Source organism: Brachycentrus maculatus, unplaced genomic scaffold, assembly GCF_059751285.1.
Source record: "Brachycentrus maculatus isolate JH-2025_06_01 unplaced genomic scaffold, ASM5975128v1 h1tg000203l, whole genome shotgun sequence".
NCBI lineage: Eukaryota > Metazoa > Arthropoda > Insecta > Trichoptera > Brachycentridae > Brachycentrus > Brachycentrus maculatus.
In genome coordinates, this window is record NW_028280954.1 from 811246 (window position 1) to 832543 (window position 21298).

At 37.9% G+C, this 21298-nt stretch overlaps 1 protein-coding gene across 1 annotated transcript; it reads right to left on the reverse strand.

Moving 5' to 3' along the window:
- Window positions 1-3534: 3534 nt before the first annotated feature.
- Window positions 3535-19321, reverse strand: LOC148307242 (retinol dehydrogenase 14-like). Its single transcript, XM_088263741.1, has 6 exons — window positions 19060-19321; window positions 17366-17496; window positions 10502-10700; window positions 7018-7200; window positions 6251-6360; window positions 3535-3870 (listed from the first exon to the last, which is right to left on the reverse strand). Exons 1-6 carry the CDS (start codon window positions 19205-19207, stop codon window positions 3676-3678), a joined length of 966 nt encoding a protein of 321 aa, XP_088119867.1. The 5' UTR covers window positions 19208-19321; the 3' UTR covers window positions 3535-3675.
- Between the last annotated feature and the right edge of the window lie 1977 nt (window positions 19322-21298).

The window sequence follows — 21298 nt, forward strand, 5'->3', positions numbered from 1 at the left end:
ATATGGAAGTCTGGGCATTTACGGGGCTGACGACCGTCATAGGCTGGTTTAAGTGATCACTTTACACACGTGTAACATTCACCAATTCTACCCATTATTGACAACCACTACTCAAATTCTTGGAAGTTCTATGTATATGAACCAATTTAAAAACCTTGTTCTTGAATCACTAGAACTTCACTAGAGACATCTATGTATGTGTGAGATCTATTGATGATCTATGTAACCGACGTTACTCACGCTATGCCACTGGGGGGCCCGTCGTCTGTAGCACAGCTATGGCTCTGCCGTTGTAAGGGGCAGAGCGGCTCACCGCAGCCCAGTCCGGTCGGCGGAGCCGAACAATATCCACTGGCCCTGAATAGGGCCTCCGACTTGGGTATCGGTCTAATGGATACCAGACTGAGGTACGGAGAGCAGGATCACAGGGAGATCGCACTGACTCGTGTGTTCAAACGTACTCACTAGCCTTGAGAAAGGCTTTCCAATGGTCCGTTGTTGGTGCAGTGAGACGGCGAGTCAGGCGAAGTCCAACGGCGAATTATCGAGGCGAAGGAGCGAAAGGAATGGAGAAATACAAAGACCGAGTTTTTCACACACTCTGATTTATTCATACCGTGTCGGCGTTTCACAGCGCTGTATAACGGTAAAGTACCGTTACTCAGGTAACGGTACAATCCCGTTATCCGAGGCTTTGTCCGTACGGGCCCCTCTATGCGGGCGACCGCGCTCCCCGCTCCCCGCTCTCCCTTCCGGGCGGGCGGAGCTCAGTCGACGCATTTGCCCCGCACGGAACACATCAAAATACATATACAACACGATGCTTGACAATTTGATGCTTAATGCTACCTTATTTCTATGATACTACAATACAATTATTAATCCTATCATATGTCTAATGCCAGATGTCCGCTACACCTCTCAAGGGGGGCCAAATGTCCGCAACAATCTATGACGGTCGTCAGCCCCGTAAATGCCCAGACTTCCATATTCTTCTTCATCTTTGATGAGATGTCAAAAAATAATATGAAAATAACTCCTGTAATTGGAGATAATCCAGATTTTGTGAACAAGTATTTGGACACACTCAAAATGTTGTATTTATATATACATATATCGAACGTTTTAAGGAAATGTATACCTACCTTAATTTTTCTTAAGTGTTGCAGCAAGAAAACAGGAGGCGTCAAAGAAGAACCAAGATGATAAGGACTTGATAAATTTATGTGTCGTTTCTTTGATTTACAGAACAACACGAGTATTTTGAGTCTAAAATTTTAAAACTTTTTTTTTAAATTATCATTTCTAACATTCTTCATCTTCTTCTTCAAACCCTTATCCGTATCCTAATGGTGCATAAGGCACTGCATCATATAAACACAGTGTTATCTTGATCGTTAACACATGAAGGAAAGTTGATCAGCCGTCCGCTTCAGGTACCAGTCCAGGGTAATATTGAATAAATATTAGAGTGCAAAAATCACTTTATTGGACCCCCCCCCCTGGGAATCGAAACCGGGACCTCCAGAACGGTAGTTGAACGTGCTGACCGTTACACTGCAGAGGCGGACAAACTTGTGTAACACTTACTTATAACCCTTATCCGCACCCAATGGTGCATAGGGCACTGCATTGAATTCACGCAGTGTTATCTTGATCATTACTTTCATAAAGGCAAGGTGATCACTCTTGTGTAGCACTACTTAAGAATAAAAGTAAAACTTCGATATAAATGTGTGACTGAATTTATGAACATGTGGTTTATGAAGAGAATTCGTTATTTACTCGTACAATGTAAAATTGTTTGCCTGTGAGTTTTTACGACGGAGAATTAGTTTAATATATTTTGGTGCAATAAATTGCGAAAAAGTGATAAAATTCTCTATTTTGAAGAATGTAAATGAGGATGAAAAACACAACACATACATATCGCTCACTCCTTTCAAGAACGTCATAAATCAAAAAACTTGATTTCTCAGGAGAACGTTTTTAAAGCTTAAAAATATAATACAATGTACTAAAAATAAATGTCAAGCCACTTGTTAAACTTTTTACTGTGCAACAGATCTTTTTAGGTAAAATCTGAAGGTTTTTTCTACATTTGAAAAATATTTAGTATATTTAAAAAAGTAATTAAACAATACCTTTTCTTCAAAATGCAAAAACAACACTTTCTGCCCTGTAGCGGGTAAATATTAAGTTAAAAATATGCCGCTTTTTCTGGGATATAGTACATTTTCTGGGCATTCCGAAAATATGGACAACTGAAAATTTAAGATTTTTGATTTATGACGTTCTTGAAAGGAGTGAGCGACATGTAGATTAATAGGTATTTTAATATTTCATCAACAGAAAATAAATTTTTATGCTTGGTGTAGGCCTTGTGGACTGTATTGAAGAGGGATTAGCCTCCTGCGATGTCGATTCCCAACTGTCAATTCATCTCTTTGGTGGTCTGTCGGAATTGTCTACATTGGGGTTAGCCGTGCAGTGCGATGTGGGGGAGTCTGGATGGTTCCATTCATCTCATATGTATATACCATTGTCTTCGTTGCCTTCCCCACCTAAAGACATCTTCCATCTCGCATATTTCTCTTATCCTGGTGTTCCTTATTCGATATAGTAGACTCTTGCCAGATATGCTCCTTAGAGTCTTAATTTCGGACAAATGAGTTAATGTATAAAAATAATATTTAACATAGTTCACACATTTCGCTCACTCCTTTCAAGAACTTCATATATCAAAAATCGTCAATTTTCAGTTGTGCATGTTTTCGGAATGCCCAGAAAATGAACTATATCCCAGCAAAAGAGGCATATTTTTAAGTTAATATTTACCCGCTACAGGGCAGAAAGTGTTGTTTTTGCATTTTGAACAAAAGGTATTGTTTAATTATTTTTTTAAACATACTGAATATTTTTCAAATGCAGATAAAACCTTCTGGTTTTACCTAAAAAGATCTGATGCACAGTAAAAAGTTCATTAAGTGGCTTGATATTTATTTTTAATACATTGTATTATATTTTTAAACTTTAAAAACATTCTCCTGAAAAATCAAGTTTTTTGATTTATGACGTTCTTGAAAGGAGTGAGCGATTTGTTATTTGATATGTATATATGTAATAGTTCATACATATAAACACTAATGTGCAAAGGCATTGTGTCGGGTTGCGATCCCGTATTTTATAGTTTTATTTTATTTATTGTTTCGGCATTAACTTTGTGGTAAGACATGTTACAATAATTAAAGAAAACACTTTCTTTTTTAGTTATTATACAGACCTGAATGATGGAAGTTTAACTTCTGAAACATGTAGTCTATAAAACTCAAGTGGTAAAAAACAAAGTGTTTTCTTTAATTATTTTATAGTTTTGTTCATAGTTTCTCAGTTCGAACCAACTCTACCACAATTCGATACCTGTTTTTAATAATGAGCCTAACCTCACAGAAATAGTATGAAATTGTAAGTATTTTTGTGAATAATAAAAACACAAATATTTATCTTTTTACTAAAAAAAACAAAACAAAACAAAACAAGATACCCAGTATTGAGTACATTCAGTATAACTGCGATGTAATAGTGTGATGGTCACCGTTATGGGACAAACCCATTAGTGCTGACATCTCGGAAGACGAAGAAGAAGATAATTTCATCAGTAAATACTGAAGGTTTTCAGTAATGCTTTTCATTCACTTGCAGTTTGACAGCTCGTTCGCTGAGCTCCCAGAGTCTTGCTGCCTTCTTCCTATCCCTCGCATCTTTCGAGGGTGTGATGGATTTACAATCAACGAAGTACTCTCCCGTCACATTCTGCACAGAGTCCGACACGCAGAGGAATATTTGGGTCTGTGCTCCTTCCCAAGCGTTCTGAAAAATAGCCACTCACATGTTTAGTACTGTAACAATGAAGTACCTCATTGTGGGATCACTCTGAAAATGTTGTGAAAAAAATTATTGGTCAAATTATAAGCTACATTAAAATTGAAAATCATGTTTTTAGGTGTCTCTCAGTATGTAAAATAATTCGGGAAGGTTCTTACCATACATTTTATAGATTTGGCATTTAATTTGTAGAAGTCGATTTTAATTTATGTATTAAATGTTAAATCAAACACTGATTTTTGAGTACTAAGTTGTATTTTATTGTTAAAAAACACATAAAAATCAATGTGACAATTGTTTCGCCTAGTTATGGCATTTTTAAACAAATGTGATTTAATATTCAATACATAAATTCTATCATACATTTAAAATTAAGGGGCTTTTTTTGTCAAAGCACCCAAAATTGAGTAATACATGCCAAAACTGGTATTTTTTTTATTATGCAGTAAATTAACACTTTTTAATGACCACTAATTCTAAAACGATTTTGTTAAATTTTTTCAAGTGCTTAATGGCTGCATTATTGATTTTTGGAGAGTTTAACGATAGGAGATTCTGGAATAATTAAAATTAAAATTAATACGCACATCACACGACAAAATATGTTTATATGACTTATAAATAGATATGACAAATTTTTTTATGGTAGAAAATTCTGTAATTCAACATATACATATTCAAATATTTAATATTTATTTATTTCTCTTAATTTAACAAGGGGCTCGCCGGCCCAAGTATAATTTAATAAGGGGCTCGCGCTAGCCCCTCCGAGCCCCCTGCAGCCCACCTCTCCTTATAAGCATCTCCCACTCTCTACCAACAGTGTGTAATGATGCTTTTAAGCATTTCTCGCAGTCAATGTGTCAAAATAACTTTTGACACATTGAAATAATAAATAATAAATTTTGCCAACAGATGGCTCTATTAGTTCAACTAACCACAAGTAACCACAAACCAATTCCCATCTGTATAATGTTTTTTGGCATCTTTCACGCTCTACCAAAAGTAAGCAAATAGAACCCTTACAAGTATCTCCCACTCTCTATCAACAGTATGTAAAGATGCTTTTAAGCGTATCAAGCAGTGTGTTAAGATTCTAGAACTAAACATAAGTTTTTTCTTTCGCAGTTGTATTAGTGAAGAACACACCAGGAGGTCCAAGGTTCGATCACCCGAAGGGGGTGTGGACTACTTTAAACAGGATCCGCACCAATTAAAGACTTTACAACTTCCTGTTCCATAGATGGGGGCTGATGACATCTCCAGGATACGACTGTGGGGCGGAGAACTAGACTGTCCGGCACATAGTGTAGGGGTGCCCCTGGCCTTAAAAACCTTCACTTATGCCTTCTTCTCCTTCTTATTCCTCATTGCTGAGGGTTGTGACCCTTGCAGAAGCAATGACTCTTCTCCAGTTATCCCTTGACTGCGCTGCACGTAGCGCTCCGACCACTGAGGTGCCTACTGCTGCCTTAACTTCACTTATGCCAGAAGCGTTCAAATAGATGGAGAGTCTGGACCTACCTGTAACGCGGCTAGTGATGGGATTCATTTTAAGAACCGGTTAGGCCTTTAGCTACTACCCCCCTATAGAAAAAATTGTTTTTACATCTATTCATTCATTTATTTTCTATTCTGCACATAAACAGAACATTCACATAACAACTGAGAATGCTCCAAATGCTGAAGCGTATATCTTTCACAATATTCTTTTTCCTAAGTTCAATTACTTAAATGAATTTTTCCACTATTTTTTTTTTCATCTTTCCAATATTATTTTCTCTTCATGAGGTTCAAATATTTTTACAACATTGCGGACCAAGTAAACCGAGCGTGCTACAATACATGATCTCAATAGGAATCTCGTGTGGCAACAAAAGGTTAAGGACCGGTTCGACGAACTCTAAAAATTTTTGGCACCGGTTCTAGCTGAAACCGGAACCAGCTGAATCCCACCACTGAACGCGGCCTAACAGCTAAGAGAACTATGTATGTTTTGCCATATGCCGTACAAAAAATAAAGCAAAGTACTTACTACTTAGTAAAGAACACAAAATAAAATAAATTTCTAGATTGTAAACTCAGAGGTTTTAAGTAAAGTAAGACGTTTAGTTTCATATCTGGGTCACATTCTAGGAGAGAGGTATAGTTTGCTTCAAACGATAATGATGGGGAATATTGAGGAGCAACGTGATCCTGGCAGAAGGCAAACCACGGCTGCGCAATATAAGACATTGGACCAGGATGAGACATGTGGGGAAGCTGTTCCGGGTCGCGCAAGATAGGGAAGCCTTGCCAACGTCGGGGGGGACCTGGTACGGCACAGGAAGAAGAAGAAGATTATAAATTACATCAGGCCACATACCTTTCCGTACAATTGTCCAATAATGTTGAATATAAACCTATTTAAAGTGGGAGCTTCTCTCACAACGTCTGTGTAGACAACTCCAGGGTGTAAGGAATTCACTGTGACTCCTAAAATCAAACAATAATTCAATCTAATAGATCCGAGACACAGAAACTCATCAAACTAAACAATAAACACATCTTTTGGTCAAAAGAACTTTGATTATCATGAAACAAAGTTGTGCAACCTGCTTCCATTTTCCATCATAAAGTCATCAAAAATATAAAAAAGCTATTTATAAATGGATAATGGTGGGTAGATTTGAAACAGATCGCATCATTCGGTCATGTCATATTTGCTTGCATGTTGTAAATAATTTTATTTAATATATTAGTATAAAATGGACAGCTAGACGCACCAACGAGTCCATTCATCAGAAGTTACACTTTACTTGACTCTGGCCAATGTCAGTAACAACGGATTCTTCAGTTCTTTAGACATGTTGCGCGTGGTAATGTGGATAGCCTGGAATGACTGGTCGTGATCCATAGCCTGGAGGGGAAGAGAGGAAGATCCCCTATACGATGGAAAGATCAAGTTAAGACAGCAGCAGACACCTCGGTGGTTGGAGCGCTACGTGCAGCGCAGTCAAGGGATAACTGGAGAAGAGTCATCGCTTCCACAAGGGTCACAACCCTCAGTAATGAGGACTAAGGCGGAGAAGAGAATTGTAAAATTTGCCCTCGGCACGGGAAAACTCAATGAGGGCACATTCCAAAACTCACCAGTTCCTTTCAGTTTATCCGCTAACTCAACGGTGAAAAGGATGTTAGCAAGTTTTGAGTTTGAGTAGACCATCACTTGGTTAGTATAGCTCATATCCAGTCTATTCAAATCTAATTTGGCAAATCTGTGCACCACGGAGGAGACATTCACAATTCGACTCGGAGCAGACTGCTTTATTTTTCCTGAAAATAAACATTATTAATTGATGATCTAATGCAGTGATCGCCACACGGTGGCTTGTGAGCTACCGGGAGCTCACGATATTAAATTATATATATATATTTATATATATATATATATATATATATATATATATATATATATATATATATATATATATATATATATATATATATATATATATATATATATATATATATATATATATATATATATATATATATATATATATATATATATACACGTGTGTGTAGGGTGTTTCAAAAAGGACATTCAAACTTTCACAGTTAATAGCAGCCATATTGTTGATGTTATACATATGTTATTGTTGATGTTGACGCCATAAGCGTCCTACTGAGAGGACTTTTAGCAGTTTGAAAATAAAAATGAGTTGTTACTACTTGTAATAATTCAGCTTAGTTGAGGTCTCACAAATTATGCGATTTAGAATATGCGGACGATGCAGTTCTAATAGATACATCGATCGGAGCCCTGCAAGATATAATTGACTCCCTCCAAATTAGGCCAATCCAAGTTAGGCCTAAGAGTGAATGCCAAAAAGACCAATGTCATGTGCAACTCAGCCTGTCTGGACCGAGATCAACATGTTACTTGTGAGGGACGAGCGCTCGTTCGAGTCGACACCTTCAGATACCTTGGAACACTCATGGTGGAGGATGGTAGTGTCCAGAAGGAACTGAATGTACGGCTCGGAACGGCAGGAGCTATATTCAATAAAATGCGCAATGTCTGGGACTCACTGCTTTACTAGACAAAAACCAAGTGTCGCCTCTTTAACGCCTGCATCCAAACAGTGTTGCTGTACGGATGTGAGTCGTGGCACCTCACCAAAGCTCAAAGCAAAAAACAAGCAAGTTTTGAAAATAGATGCCTGAGGCGAATACTGGGTATAAAGTGGTATGACTTCGTCAGGAATGACGATGTGAGGAGAAGAACTCAACAGCCCCTCATACTGGAAGTCCTGAAGAGAAGAAGGTGGACATAGTTGGGACATGTCCTTAGAATGCCACCTGAGGGCATCAACCCCTCATGTCTCTTCTTTCAACCCCGAGGATTCCGGCGCTCCGGAAGGCCGCTGAAGACCATTCACCGACTATACTCAGCGGAACTTCGAGACGCCGGACTGACCTGGGAGGAAGCCAAGGAGATAGCGCGTGACAGAGTGACTTGAAGACGACTCGTGTTGGCTCCACCTAGGGAGCGAACATGGAAAGAAGAAGAAGAATAATAATTAAGAAGTGAAAAAGAGAACAACAAAAAAAAGAATATTTGTGGTTTCGGATAATGATAGAGGATCGTCTCACAGCGCCCCTCTATACTTTCTACGGCCCCCCAGGGCGCCGCGGCGCACACTTTGTGAACCCCTAGTATAGTACAATAAGGGCCGATGATAAAAAAAAAAAACTATAAAGAGGGAATTCGTATAGGTAGCTCAACAGACAAGTTCAATTTCTGAATGTAGATCACATCCTTATTGAGTTAGGAGACCACTGGTCTAATGCATAAGTTCCCAAACTGGGCAATATTGAAGAACCATTGCTAAACTATGTTCTACATACCCGTCCATGCGTAAATGAGTTACTGTACATATTTTAGTTTGCACTTGATTCTGTACTATCATGATATGAGAATCTTTCAATTCCTTGGGCCGGTGACTGGCGCATGCGTAAGGTACTTTGCCGACATGCTTAACATTTGTGATACATGAGCGATGCATCATAGAATTTGATAAAACTAATGTACAATGTTAGCGCTACTAGTACGGATAGTACACACACTGTAATAAATGTCGATTTAGCTGTAAGAGGACTTGTTGAGATGGTTTGGACATGTGGAACGTATGAGTGACGAAAGAACGGTTAAACAAATTTATGAGGCGAATGTAGTTGGAAAAAGAATCAGAGGAATGCCGAGGAAAACTTGGCACAATCAGGTATGTCAAATACTTGAAAGCGGCCGGGTCAGGAATCATAATAATCGTCAGGTATGAATGAGGAGATGCATGAATGTAGAAGAGGCGAAGAATGTTTGAAGAATGTTCGATTCTTTGCCTACCCTTGCAGTGAAGTAGCGTGATGGTTAGTTACAATAGTTAGTTAGGACATAATGAAGCAGAAGATCGAGTGTGTTGGATAGATTTTGTTGTTCAAATTAATTTTTCCATGAAGAAACATCTCGACAAAGCAACTGTTTTTGAAGCAGCTTCTAAGACGAAACCATAAATTATAAATTAAAACCATAAATTGGATGCAATTTCGTCACGGAATATTTATTTTTATTGTAAAATTTTGTAACAGCTGTCTGTCTTCTGCTCACACCTTGTCGATCTTGCCACCTTCTATTTTGCCTTTTATGATAAGGTACAATACAATTCTCCCTTCATACATACATCAGATAGGACACCTTCCAGACTTCGATATCAGTTAGTCAAACTGTCTTTCTGCTCTTGCTCTTTGGAGCACATTTACATTACTGACCGTATTTGCCCATGGAATGCGTACCATTCTACGATATTGCCACATATAGAATGCCTCTGACCAGTTTTTAGTGTTGATATTAAGGATTCACAATTCAACTCCGTATAGAAGTAGTGACAAATATAACATGGTCTGTATGATCTCCATAGTTAGCTAGCTAAGGCATAGATTGTTTCACATTCCTATATACAGGACCAGTCTGCCGATGGTTATGCCTGTAGAAGAGCTACCGCTATGCTGAATAATATCACGCTGGATATTGATCTGTTCCATGTGTCTGAAGGAGTATTCCAAAGCTGAATTCTTCTACTTCTTTAACAAGAATATTCTTGCTTATTTTCGATGTGTAAGTTTAATTTGCCCGCCTCCGTAGTGTAATGGTCAGCACACTCGGCTACCGTTCTGGAGGTCCCAGGTTCGATTCCCGAGGGGAGTCGAATAAATATAAGTGATTTTTTCACTGTAATATTTATTTAATATTACCCTGGACTGGTACCTGAAACGGAGGGCTGACCACCTTTCCTTCGTGTGTAAACGATCGTGATAACACTGCGTTTATATGAAGCAGTGCCCTATGCACCATTGGGGTGCGGATAAGGGTTTTATTATTATTAAGTTAAGTAAAAACAAATAAATTGAATTGAATTGCAAACACCCAACAATTTTTGACAATGTTTCAGATTGAGGTTATCATTCAGAATATATTTCTCATTTCATTGAATATATACATACATGTTTATTGCCATTTTTGGAGTAAAATGCGCTACCAACAATGCCACAGGCATTAAAAGAATCTTACACTTACCAAGCAGAATATTTGTGAAAAGAAACGGTCCAAAATGATTACTCTGCATCAGTATTTCCATTCCGTCATCAGTAATTCTGGTTGGCATTCCTCCGACTCCAGCATTGTTTAGGAGAATGTCTATACGTTGCTCCTCTTTCAGGATTTCCTGGGCACATTTCCTGACAGTCGCGAGTGATGCGAAGTCGACCCGTTTCAACTGAAATTATAACTTTATAAAATTAAACAACTTTGTTTTAACCATTTTTTTATTATTATTAGTACACTTTAACCAACCCGTTTCGACAAGAACCTTGTCATCTTTAGGGTTTATTAAATTCTAAAACATTAAAATACTAAAAAACATTAAAATACTCATAGTTAATTGCATTCCCTTACCAAAAACTTCCACACGCTCCGTACACCATGAAAATATGATTTAAAAAATATTATTTAAAAATATGATTTAAAATTTATTTTAACATTTAGGAGTTTTTAAATATTATTTTCGTATGGTGTACGGAGTGTGTGGAAGTTGTTGGTAAGGGAATGTAATTAACTATGAGTATTTTAGTGTTTTAAAATTTAATAAACCCTGATGATGACAAGGTTCTTGTCGAAACCGGTTGCTTAAAGTGTACTAATAATAATAAAAAAGTGGTTAAAACAAAGTTCTTTAATTTCATAAAGTTTATAAAATGTGCCACAAAGTAGGAGTGAGTGTCTAGTTGTCACACGAAGTGCACGTCTTTTGTTATTTTTGCACCTTAAATTGCAAAATGTCTCAGTCGGACCTAATCATCAGTTCTCTCACGGAGAGAATTAACGAATTGGAGAAATTAGTGACGACAAAACTGGATAAAATTCTGAAATGGATTGATTCAAACACAGTAAAATCGGTTCAAAATCCGGCCGCTACTGAGTTCGGTAGTTCGGTAGGTCGGCTCCCCGCGAGCCCTTCTCCGCCCTGCCCCTCCGCCGACGAACCAGTGCCGTCTACGTCCGTACGGGTACGGACCTACTCGGATATCTCCGCCAGTTCGGCTCGTACGCTCGTACCTAAGCTCCCCGCAAGCCCCTCTCCGCCCTGCCCCGCCGTCGTTGGCGGCCCAGTGGCGTCCGAGCCGAGCCGCTCGGAAATCTCCGCTAAGGTTCGGCAGCCACGTGCGGCTCCGCGCATGCGCGCTGGGGACGCTATGCCCGCGATGTCAACAAATACCAAAATGACAACTCGCGGCATGTCAAAGGCGGCGAATGCTAAGAAAGTCACGATGCCAGATGTCAGCGTCCAACAGTCGGACAGCGCCGAAGATACCCTGACGTCGGAGGCGATCCTTCCAGCAACTCAAGTCCTTCCTCCTGATGAAACATGGAAGATAGTGGAAAATAAGAGGCGTGTCGTCGTTCGAGGTACCTTGGGGAAGCGGAGAGAAGATGAAAAAATGAAATTTTATCACTTCTATCCGTTTCACAAGGACACGACGGCCGACGACATGTCTGCTTATTTAACGTCACTGGTGAGTACCGCCTCATTTAATGTAACCAAAATTAAATCGCGGGGTGACTACTCGTCATTTAAAGTCGGGTTAGATAAAAAAAATATTTCAAAAATTTTGCATAGCGACAATTGGCCGCGTAAATCTTTTATTAAAGAGTGGGAGACAAAACCGCGAGATGCGCCGCGCCTTCCCTCAGTAAAGTGACTAGTTCGCGATAATGCGAAAGATGTTAAATTGAATTTTTACTATATGAATGTTCGAGGATTGAAGACAAAATGCGTAGAATTCTACAACAGTGTTTCGGCCAGTGACCTTGATGTCATAGCACTAACCGAGACCTGGTTAAACGCTGGCGTTTTTGATTCCGAACTTTTTGATAGTAACTTTACAATAGTAAGACGAGACCGCGGTGGCCACAGGCAGGGTGGAGGGTGTTTATTGGCTGTGAGAAATAGAGAAAACTTGCAAGTCGAGCGTTTTTCTATTTTGGAAACGTCCAATGAAGATCTTTGGGTAAAACTTACATGCGATCTCGATATTACGTTCATCTGCGTATTATATTTTCCTCCGGCGAGTGAGACTGAAGTATATCGATTGTTCTTCGACAAGGTACTGTCCAGTTTAGAGCTACTTCAAGGTAGAAATATTATTATATTGGGTGATTTTAACCTACAGTCGGCAAGAAATATTACAAGTGTAGAAGATGACCTCACTTTTCTGTGCTCGATGTTGGGTCTCACACAGTATAATAATATTTTGAACTTTAAAAGTAGAACTTTGGATTTAGTGTTTAGTAGAAGGGCGATTGATGTACTTCGATCATTATCACCTCTTACGAGAGAAGATAATTACCACCCCGCACTTGAATTTTGTTACAATCCGATTGCAGATCGCCCCAATCGATCCAGAGTTCCCGGGGAGGGTACGGTTCGTCGGAGGGGCTGGAACTTCCACAAAGGCGACTTCGGCCAGCTATATTACCTCATGGACGGTATCGATTGGGGAGATCTGTATAACAAATCGGATGTAAACGAGGCGGTACAATATTTTTATTATACTGTTGAATGTGTATTTGATTCCTGCTTCCCTAGAAGATCTCAGGCTGCTGGTGGAAGGCGATATCCGAAGTGGTTTTCTAGGGATATTATTAGAGACATACAGACTAAGCATTTCTATCATAAGAAATGGAAAGCTTCTGGCTGCCACAGTGATTATGAGATGTTTGGACGTTACAGATCTGTCGTGAGACGTAGCATTCGATTAGCATACCGGGAGTTCATTACCAGCATGGAAAATGGTATTCTTCAGGATCCAAATACTTTTTGGGACTACATAAAGTCTCAAAAGGCGGATGGTGGGAATATTAACTCCATGACGTGGGGTGAAAAAATAGTACGGGGTGCAGACATTGCCGAGGCGTTTGCAGGTCATTTTAAGACTGTATATAGTAATGAACCTCCGCTTCTTGATATTAGCATTGCCAAGAAATGTTCGCCGACCGGTGCGCAGTTTATTGATGTTTGTAATATCAATGAGAAAGATGTGGCCGACACTATAAAAAAATTAAGTAACACTAATTCTCTTGGTCCAGATTTCATTCCAACTTTCTTCCTAAAAGGCTGCGTGGATTTGATTAAAAGACCACTTTGTTTTTTGTATAATCTTTCAGTGAATACAGGGGTCTTCCCGGAAACATGGAAGATGTCAAAGGTTACTCCTATACATAAGAGTGGCTCTAAGTCATCCGTAGAAAATTATAGACCTGTAGCTGTTCTTTCTGCACCAGCTAAGGTATTTGAAATCATAATAAGTAAAATCGTCGCTTCCCGAGTAGAGCCGTTTATAATTGATGAACAACATGGATTCAGGAAAGGCCGATCGGTTGAAACAAATCTGATGGTTTTTACGAATTACGTCACAGAAGCTCTAGACGCGGGACATCAGGTCGACTGTTCATATAATGACTTCGCCAAGGCCTTTGATACAGTCAACCATGATGTCTTATTGAAGAGGCTGTATGAGATCGGTTTCTCGGATGGTATGCTAAAATTAATGGCGAGCTACCTTCAAAACAGAAACCAATACGTCTCCTACGGTCTATTTGCGTCAGAGTCCTTCAATACTTTCTCGGGTGTCCCGCAAGGTTCTAACCTGGGTCCATTATTGTTTTCTATTTTCATTAATAATATCAAGAATGTAATTTTAAACTCACGGTTTTTGTTATTTGCGGATGACCTAAAGCTTTTCTTAAAGGTGACAACTTTTGACGATTTTCGTCTTCTCCAAGCAGATATATCAAATATATGTGAATGGGGAAGACGAAACAAATTAATGTTTAATGTTTCCAAGTGTTCGATCACGTCTTTCACTAGGGCCCAAAAAACATTATTTTATCGCTACAAAATGAACGACCAAAATCTGATGCGAGCATCGAATGTTAGGGATCTGGGCGTTAGATTTGTGAGCACCCTGACATTTCACGATCATATAGAGGCAGTCAGTAGTAATGCATTGAAAATGCTAGGATTTGTTCTGCGTACTGCCAGGGCTTTCGAAAATACCCGCGTGCTGAGAACTCTTTATAACTCCTTGGTGCGAAGTAGACTCGAGAGTGGCTCGATGATCTGGGGGCCACACGAGCTTAAGTACTCTCTTATGGTAGAGAAAGTCCAAAAGAAGTTTTTGAGGTATCTCTACATGAGAGAGTACGGCTATTATCCTTGGCTCTACCCGACCCAGTTTCTCCAGGGTATGCTTGGCTACAATAGTTTAGAGACTAGAAGGAATGCGTATTTGATTACGCATTTTTATCGATTGTTGCGCGGTATGATCGATAATCCTGAAATTATCCAGAGCATTGGTCTGTATGTTCCCGATAGTTACCTAAGACAGCGTCGGCATAGATTGTTTCAGATTCCTATACACAGGACCAACCTGCCGATGGTTATGCCTGTAGGAAGAGCTACCGCTATGTTGAACAATATCACATTGGATATTGATCTGTTCCATGTGTCCGAAGGAGTTTTCCGAAGCGAGATTCTTCTACACATTTAACAAGAGTCTTCTTGTGTAATTTTTAATTTGTTTTTTTAATATATACGCCTTAAATGTTTGTTTGTAATGTATATATTAATTATTGAATAAATTGAATTGAATTGAATTGAATTGAATTGAATTGAATTGAATTGAATCTGCGAAAAACATTCAAGGAATTATAACTGCATAGTTATACTATGCTTTACCTTATAGGTAAAGCCAACAAAACCAGAATAGCGGATATCATGGACTCATGTGGCAATAGACAGGTCAAGTTGTGAGACAAGGCCTCACAAAATGGACCCCTAAAATTTTACGAAGGAGACCTTGGGAGAATAAAGAGGCGTCAGTAGACCTCGAAAAATATGTTTTGACAACATAGCCACTGTGGGGGGTAAAAACTGTCTGCAAGCAGAAACAGACCGAAAAAAATGGAAGGATACGGAAGAGGCCTATATAAGATTGACATAAAAAACTTATTATATTATTTTTTTACATCTCATCAAAGATGAAGAAGATATGAAAGTCTGGGCATTTACGGGGCTGACGACCATCATCGGCTGGTTTAAGTGATCACTTTACACACGTGTAACATTCACCAATTCTACCCATTATTGACAACCACACTACTCAAATTCTTGGAAGTTCTTTATATATGAACCAATTTCGAAACCTTGTTCTTGAATCACTAGAACTTCACTAGAGACATCTATTGGTGAGATGTAAAGAAGCTTTTTATTAAGCAGAAACTCTTATATTAGTATGTGAGGTCCAAATCCTGGATTATAATCACACACATGAGAAACGCCAGAAAATACCATTTTCATTTTTATTATTTAAGCTTATAATTTGACCAGATAATTTATTTACAACATTTTGAGTGTGTCCAAATACTTGTTCACAAAATCTGGATTATCTCCAATTACAGGAGTTATTTTCATATTATTTTTTGACATCTCATCAAAGATGAAGAAGAATATGGAAGTCTAGACTTCCAAAAGAAGAAGACTTCTAGACTTCCAGTAAAACCTGAATGTTTTTTATCCATTTCAAAAATATTTAGGATATTTAAAAAAATACTTAAACAATACCTTTTCTTCAAAATGCAAAAAACAACACAGTCTGACTTGTAGCGGGTAAATATTAACTTAAAAATATGCCCCTTTTGCTGGGATATAAAGGGTCCGCCAAATAACTTTTTTTTTTTGAAAATGCTATAAAAAAAAACTAACTAGCTTCGGCTGTGTGGCACGTAGCGCCGTCCTGTTGAAACCAAATGTTGCCAATATCCTCCTCTTCAATTTTTGTGAACAAAAATCCGTTCAACATGGCCCGATAACGATCGCCATTGACTGTAACGGCCACTCCTTGCTCATTTTCAAAGAAAAATGGCCCAATTATGCCTCTGGACCAAAATCCGCACCAAACAGTGACTCGTTTTGGGTGTACCGGCTTTTCAATGTATGCGTGCGGGTTTTCTGTGCCCCAAATACGACAATTTTGCTTGTTTACATACCCGCCAAGATCAAAATGAGCTTCATCCGAAAAGATGATTTTTTTGGCAAAATCGGCATCTTCTGTAAGTCGATCGCAGGCCCACTCAGCGAAGCGAAAACGCATTGGATGGTCAGTTGGCTTCAACTCCTGAACCAATTGGACTTTGTATGGCGTCATACCAAGGTCTTTATGCAAAATTCGTCTCAATGATGTCTCCGAAATGTTCAATTGTTGAGAACGACGGTGAATTGATGTTGATGGCGCTTCACGCACACTTTCTGCCACAACATCGATATTCTCGGGTGTACGCACTGTTTTTGGCTTTTCACGCTTTGGTTTATCGATGAGGATGCCAGTTTCTTTCACTTTTTTCACAAGATAACGAACATACGGAGCTGACGGTGCTTCTCTTCTTCCAAAAACCGTACGCAATTTTCGCACACATTCTGCAACATTACCATGATTTTCAAAGTAATGTCGCAATATTTTCCAGCGTTGTTCAAGCGTATACACAACCATATTCGCTCAGCGGAAGGATAAAACTAATTATCTGTCAAATCAGACATGAGCTAAGTGTTACCATTCACGAAATAAGCACTAGTTGAAAAAAAAAACTTTAGATGGCGGACCCTATAGTACATTTTCTGGACATTTCGAAAACATGCACAACTGAAAATTTACGATTTCTGATGTTGTGGAAAGGAGTGAGCGATATATCATAAATTTCATTTTGGAATTTTATTAGTTTTTTTTAACAATATATATGTATCATAAGTGTTATGGCACTTTTGTTATCAAAACCCAGATTTTGGAACATTTTTACACTCAAAATTATCTTGTGATTTTCACTTACGACGAGATTGTCATTCCCGGTTTCCTTGATGATGGTTCTCCTCACTCTCTCCCCCTTCTCCATGTCTCTACACAGCATCAGCACCCGAGCTCCCCTCCTGGCAAAGTCTTTAGCCGACTCCAAACCGATGCCTGGCATCAAATAGCAATTATTTATATTATTACTTTTTGACATCTCAACAAAGATAAGTCTGGGCTAACGACCTTCATAGTTATAGTGTAAGTGATCACTTTACACACGTGTAACATTCACCAATTCTACCCATGATTGACAACCACCACTCAAATTCTTGGAAGTTCTATATATATATATATATATATATATATATATATATATATATATATATATATATATATATATGATCCAATTTTGAAACATTGTTCTTGAATCACTAGAGACATCTATTGGTGAGATGAAAATTGATGATTAAAAAACTCCTATAATTGGAGATATTCTAGATTTGTGACCAAGTATTTGGACACACTCAAAATGTTGTAAATTATTTATCTTAACACATTTTTTCATCATTCCAGACCTATACTTAGTCTGCCGCCAGACCCTCAGTATACTAATCACAAGTAACCGCAACACCCAATTCCTATCTGTTCAATATTTTTGGCATCTCTCGCGCTCTACTAAAAGTAAGCAAATAGAACGCATATAAGCGTCTCCAGTTCTACCAACATAATGTAAAAGACCCTTTTAAGCATTTTTCGCAGTCAATGTGTTAAAATAACTTCAATCTTGCCAACAGATGGCTCTATTAGTATCATTTTGCATAAACGGAGAATGGTTTTCTTTCCTTCAATGTTTTGTGTATGTAATATATTTTTAAAATAGCTGAAATCAAATATTTATTCAAGATTTTATTCATATCTCAATATAGATGAATATGTTTATTGAGGAGTTTGCATATTTACAGGAATAACAGTGGAAATGAAGAGATAAGGCGTAGGACGCAGCAAATCTTGGTCACAACTGTCGTCAAGAAAAGGCGATTCAGTTGGCTTGGCCATGTACTCCGCATGCCTACTGAGAGCCTTAATCAAGCTTGCCTCTTTTACAAGGCATCAGGTTCGTGCGGCCCAGGACGACCACTGCTGACAATTCGTCGGCAGTTCTCGTCAGAACTTCGGGACGCGGATCTGACTTGGGAGGATGCAAGGGAGCTGGCAGCCGACAGAAAAGCCTGGAGACAGTTTGTGGACTCCATATGCTCCACCTAGGGAGCGGATATGGTTTATTATTATTTATTACTATACACTAAAGAATAAATTAACTCTCCTTGAAAAAAATGCACTAATAACTTTTGAGAAACGTCTGAGACATTACTATCTACCATTAGAATCCTAACTGTCCATCAAACCTCATCCCTTAGTTTTTCCCTCTACCTCCTTCCCTAAACTACCTCTACCTTTTTCCTTTGCCTTCCTTATTATCATCAATTTGTAATTTATGTTTTTTTTTAATGTTCAAGTACTATCTACCCTCTGATTGCACACAGCTATTTAAGGTGTCAAACGTTTTGACTAATATCACTAGTCTGTTTTTGGTTGGTTGGAAGATATTGTTTTTTAGCAATAAGTCCGCCAATGTACTTAATTCTCTTCTGCACATGAAGTTTAAATAAATAAATAAACTATTAAATGTAGAAAAAGTGAAAAAAAACTATATTAAAATTGTTTGGTACATACCCGAGCTAGCACCGGTAACAACAACTGTTTTTCCTTTGAGCATTTCTTTCCCTTTGTAAATTCCCATAGTAAGTAAACAATACACTTTTATGGAAACCATCAACAGAATCATAAATAATGAAATGCCGAGAACAATCCACCACCGCATTTTTATTTGATTTAATGGTTTTTTGGTCGGGACAGAAATATAATAACAAGTGTTAAATTATGTAATAAAATTCTACAAAAACTCTCATTCATACGCGAATTTATTTTAAGACATATAAAAACTTATCTTTTAAAATAATGTATACCAGGGATGTACAATTTAAAAAAAAATTATATAATTTAAAATAAAAATGATTTCTTTTGTATTATCCGAAGTAAAAGTGAATGAACTTTAGCTACGGCTTATGCAACACTGTTTATCATTTTAATTCTATTTAAATAGCAAAAAAGACCCACGGCATATCTCATATTGAGTAATTATGAGATATGCCATTTACAAGTGACATTTCGCATAACAAGTTACAGAGACAGGGCGAGTCCCCTTTTCATGACATTTACCTTCAAGCCGGGACTATCGCAATATTCAAAACAATTTTTTTTTCGCTTAACAAGTGTTTATTTATTATTTATTTATTTATTGGAAAACCAACAGAATTTTTACAAAAAATAACAAAATATAATAATAAAACCCTTATCCGCACCCCAATGGTGCATAGGGCACTGCGTCATATAAACGCAGTGTTATCTTGATCGTTTACACATAAAGAAAAGGTGATCAGCCTTCCGCTTCAGGTACCAGTCCAGGGTAATATTGAATAAATATTACAGTGAAAAAATCACTTATATTTATTTTAGCCCCCTTGGGAATCGAACCCGGGACCTCCAGAACGGTAGCCGAGCGTGCTGACCATTACACTACGGAGGCCGTATTGGAAAACCAACAGAATTTTTACGAAAAATAACAAAATATAAAAAAATTAAATTAAATAAATTTCAACTACAGGTTTCCAATTAAAAGTAATCTAAAAAAAGTGTCTGTCATGTATATAAGAACAACTATATACTATTATAACTTATATTTCTTTATCAAATAATCAAATAGTCAAATAGATATCAACAATATATGATAGTCCCGAGTTACTATCACTCATCAATTTAAAAATACCGACCCGGCATAAAAGACAACATAATATTTTTCAGCGTAGCCATTCGAAAACTGACTACCATATCGCTCACTCCTTTCAAGAATGTCATAAATCAAAAACCGTCAATTTTCAGTTGTGCGTGTTTTCGGAATGCCCAGAAAATGTACAATATCCCAGCAAAAGAGGCATATTTTTAACTTAATATTTACCCGCTACAGGGCAGAAAATGTTGTTCTTGCATTTTAAAGAAAAGTTATCGTTTCATTATTTTTTTTAATATACTTAATATTTCTCAAATGGAAAGAAAACCTTCAGGTTTTCCTTAAAAAGATCTGGTGCACAGTAAAAAGTTCAGTAAGTTGCTTGATATTTATTTTTAATACATTGTACTATATTTTAAAACTTTAAAAACGTGGCAGTGCACAACGGAGTCCTGGTTCCAACTCTAATGTATGGAAGTGAAACATGGAGTTGGCAAAAGAAGGATGAAAGTAGATGCGAAATACGATCTTTCAGAAGAATGTGCAACAAAACGATGAATGATAGATGTGCGAATAGTGAAATAAGGAAGGAATGCAAAGCTGAGATAAGCATTATCGATAAAATTAAGAAAGGTGTGTTGAGATGGTTTGGACATGTGGAACGAATGAGTGAGGAAAGAACGGTAAAACAAATTTATGAGGCGAATGTTTGTGGGAAAAGAAGCAGAGGAAGACCGAGAAAAACATGGCACGATCAGGTATGCCAAATACTTGAAAGTGGTCATGTTAGGAGTCGTAACAATCGGCGGGTATGTATGAGGAGATGCATGAACGTGGAAGAGGCGAAGAATGTTTGCAAGGACAGAGTGGTGTGGCGCTCTATTCTCTCTGCCTACCCCTGCGGGAAGCGGCGTGATGGTTAGTTAGTTAGTTTAGTTAAAAACGTTCTCCTGAAAAATCTAGATTTTTTTCATGAGATCATTTTAATGTTTAAAAATATAATAAAATGTGTCAAAAATAAGTATCAAGCCACTATCGAACTTTTTATTGTGTAACAGATTTTTTTAGGTACAACCTGAATGTTTTTTCTCCATTTGAAAAATAATTTGTATTTTTAAAAAAATA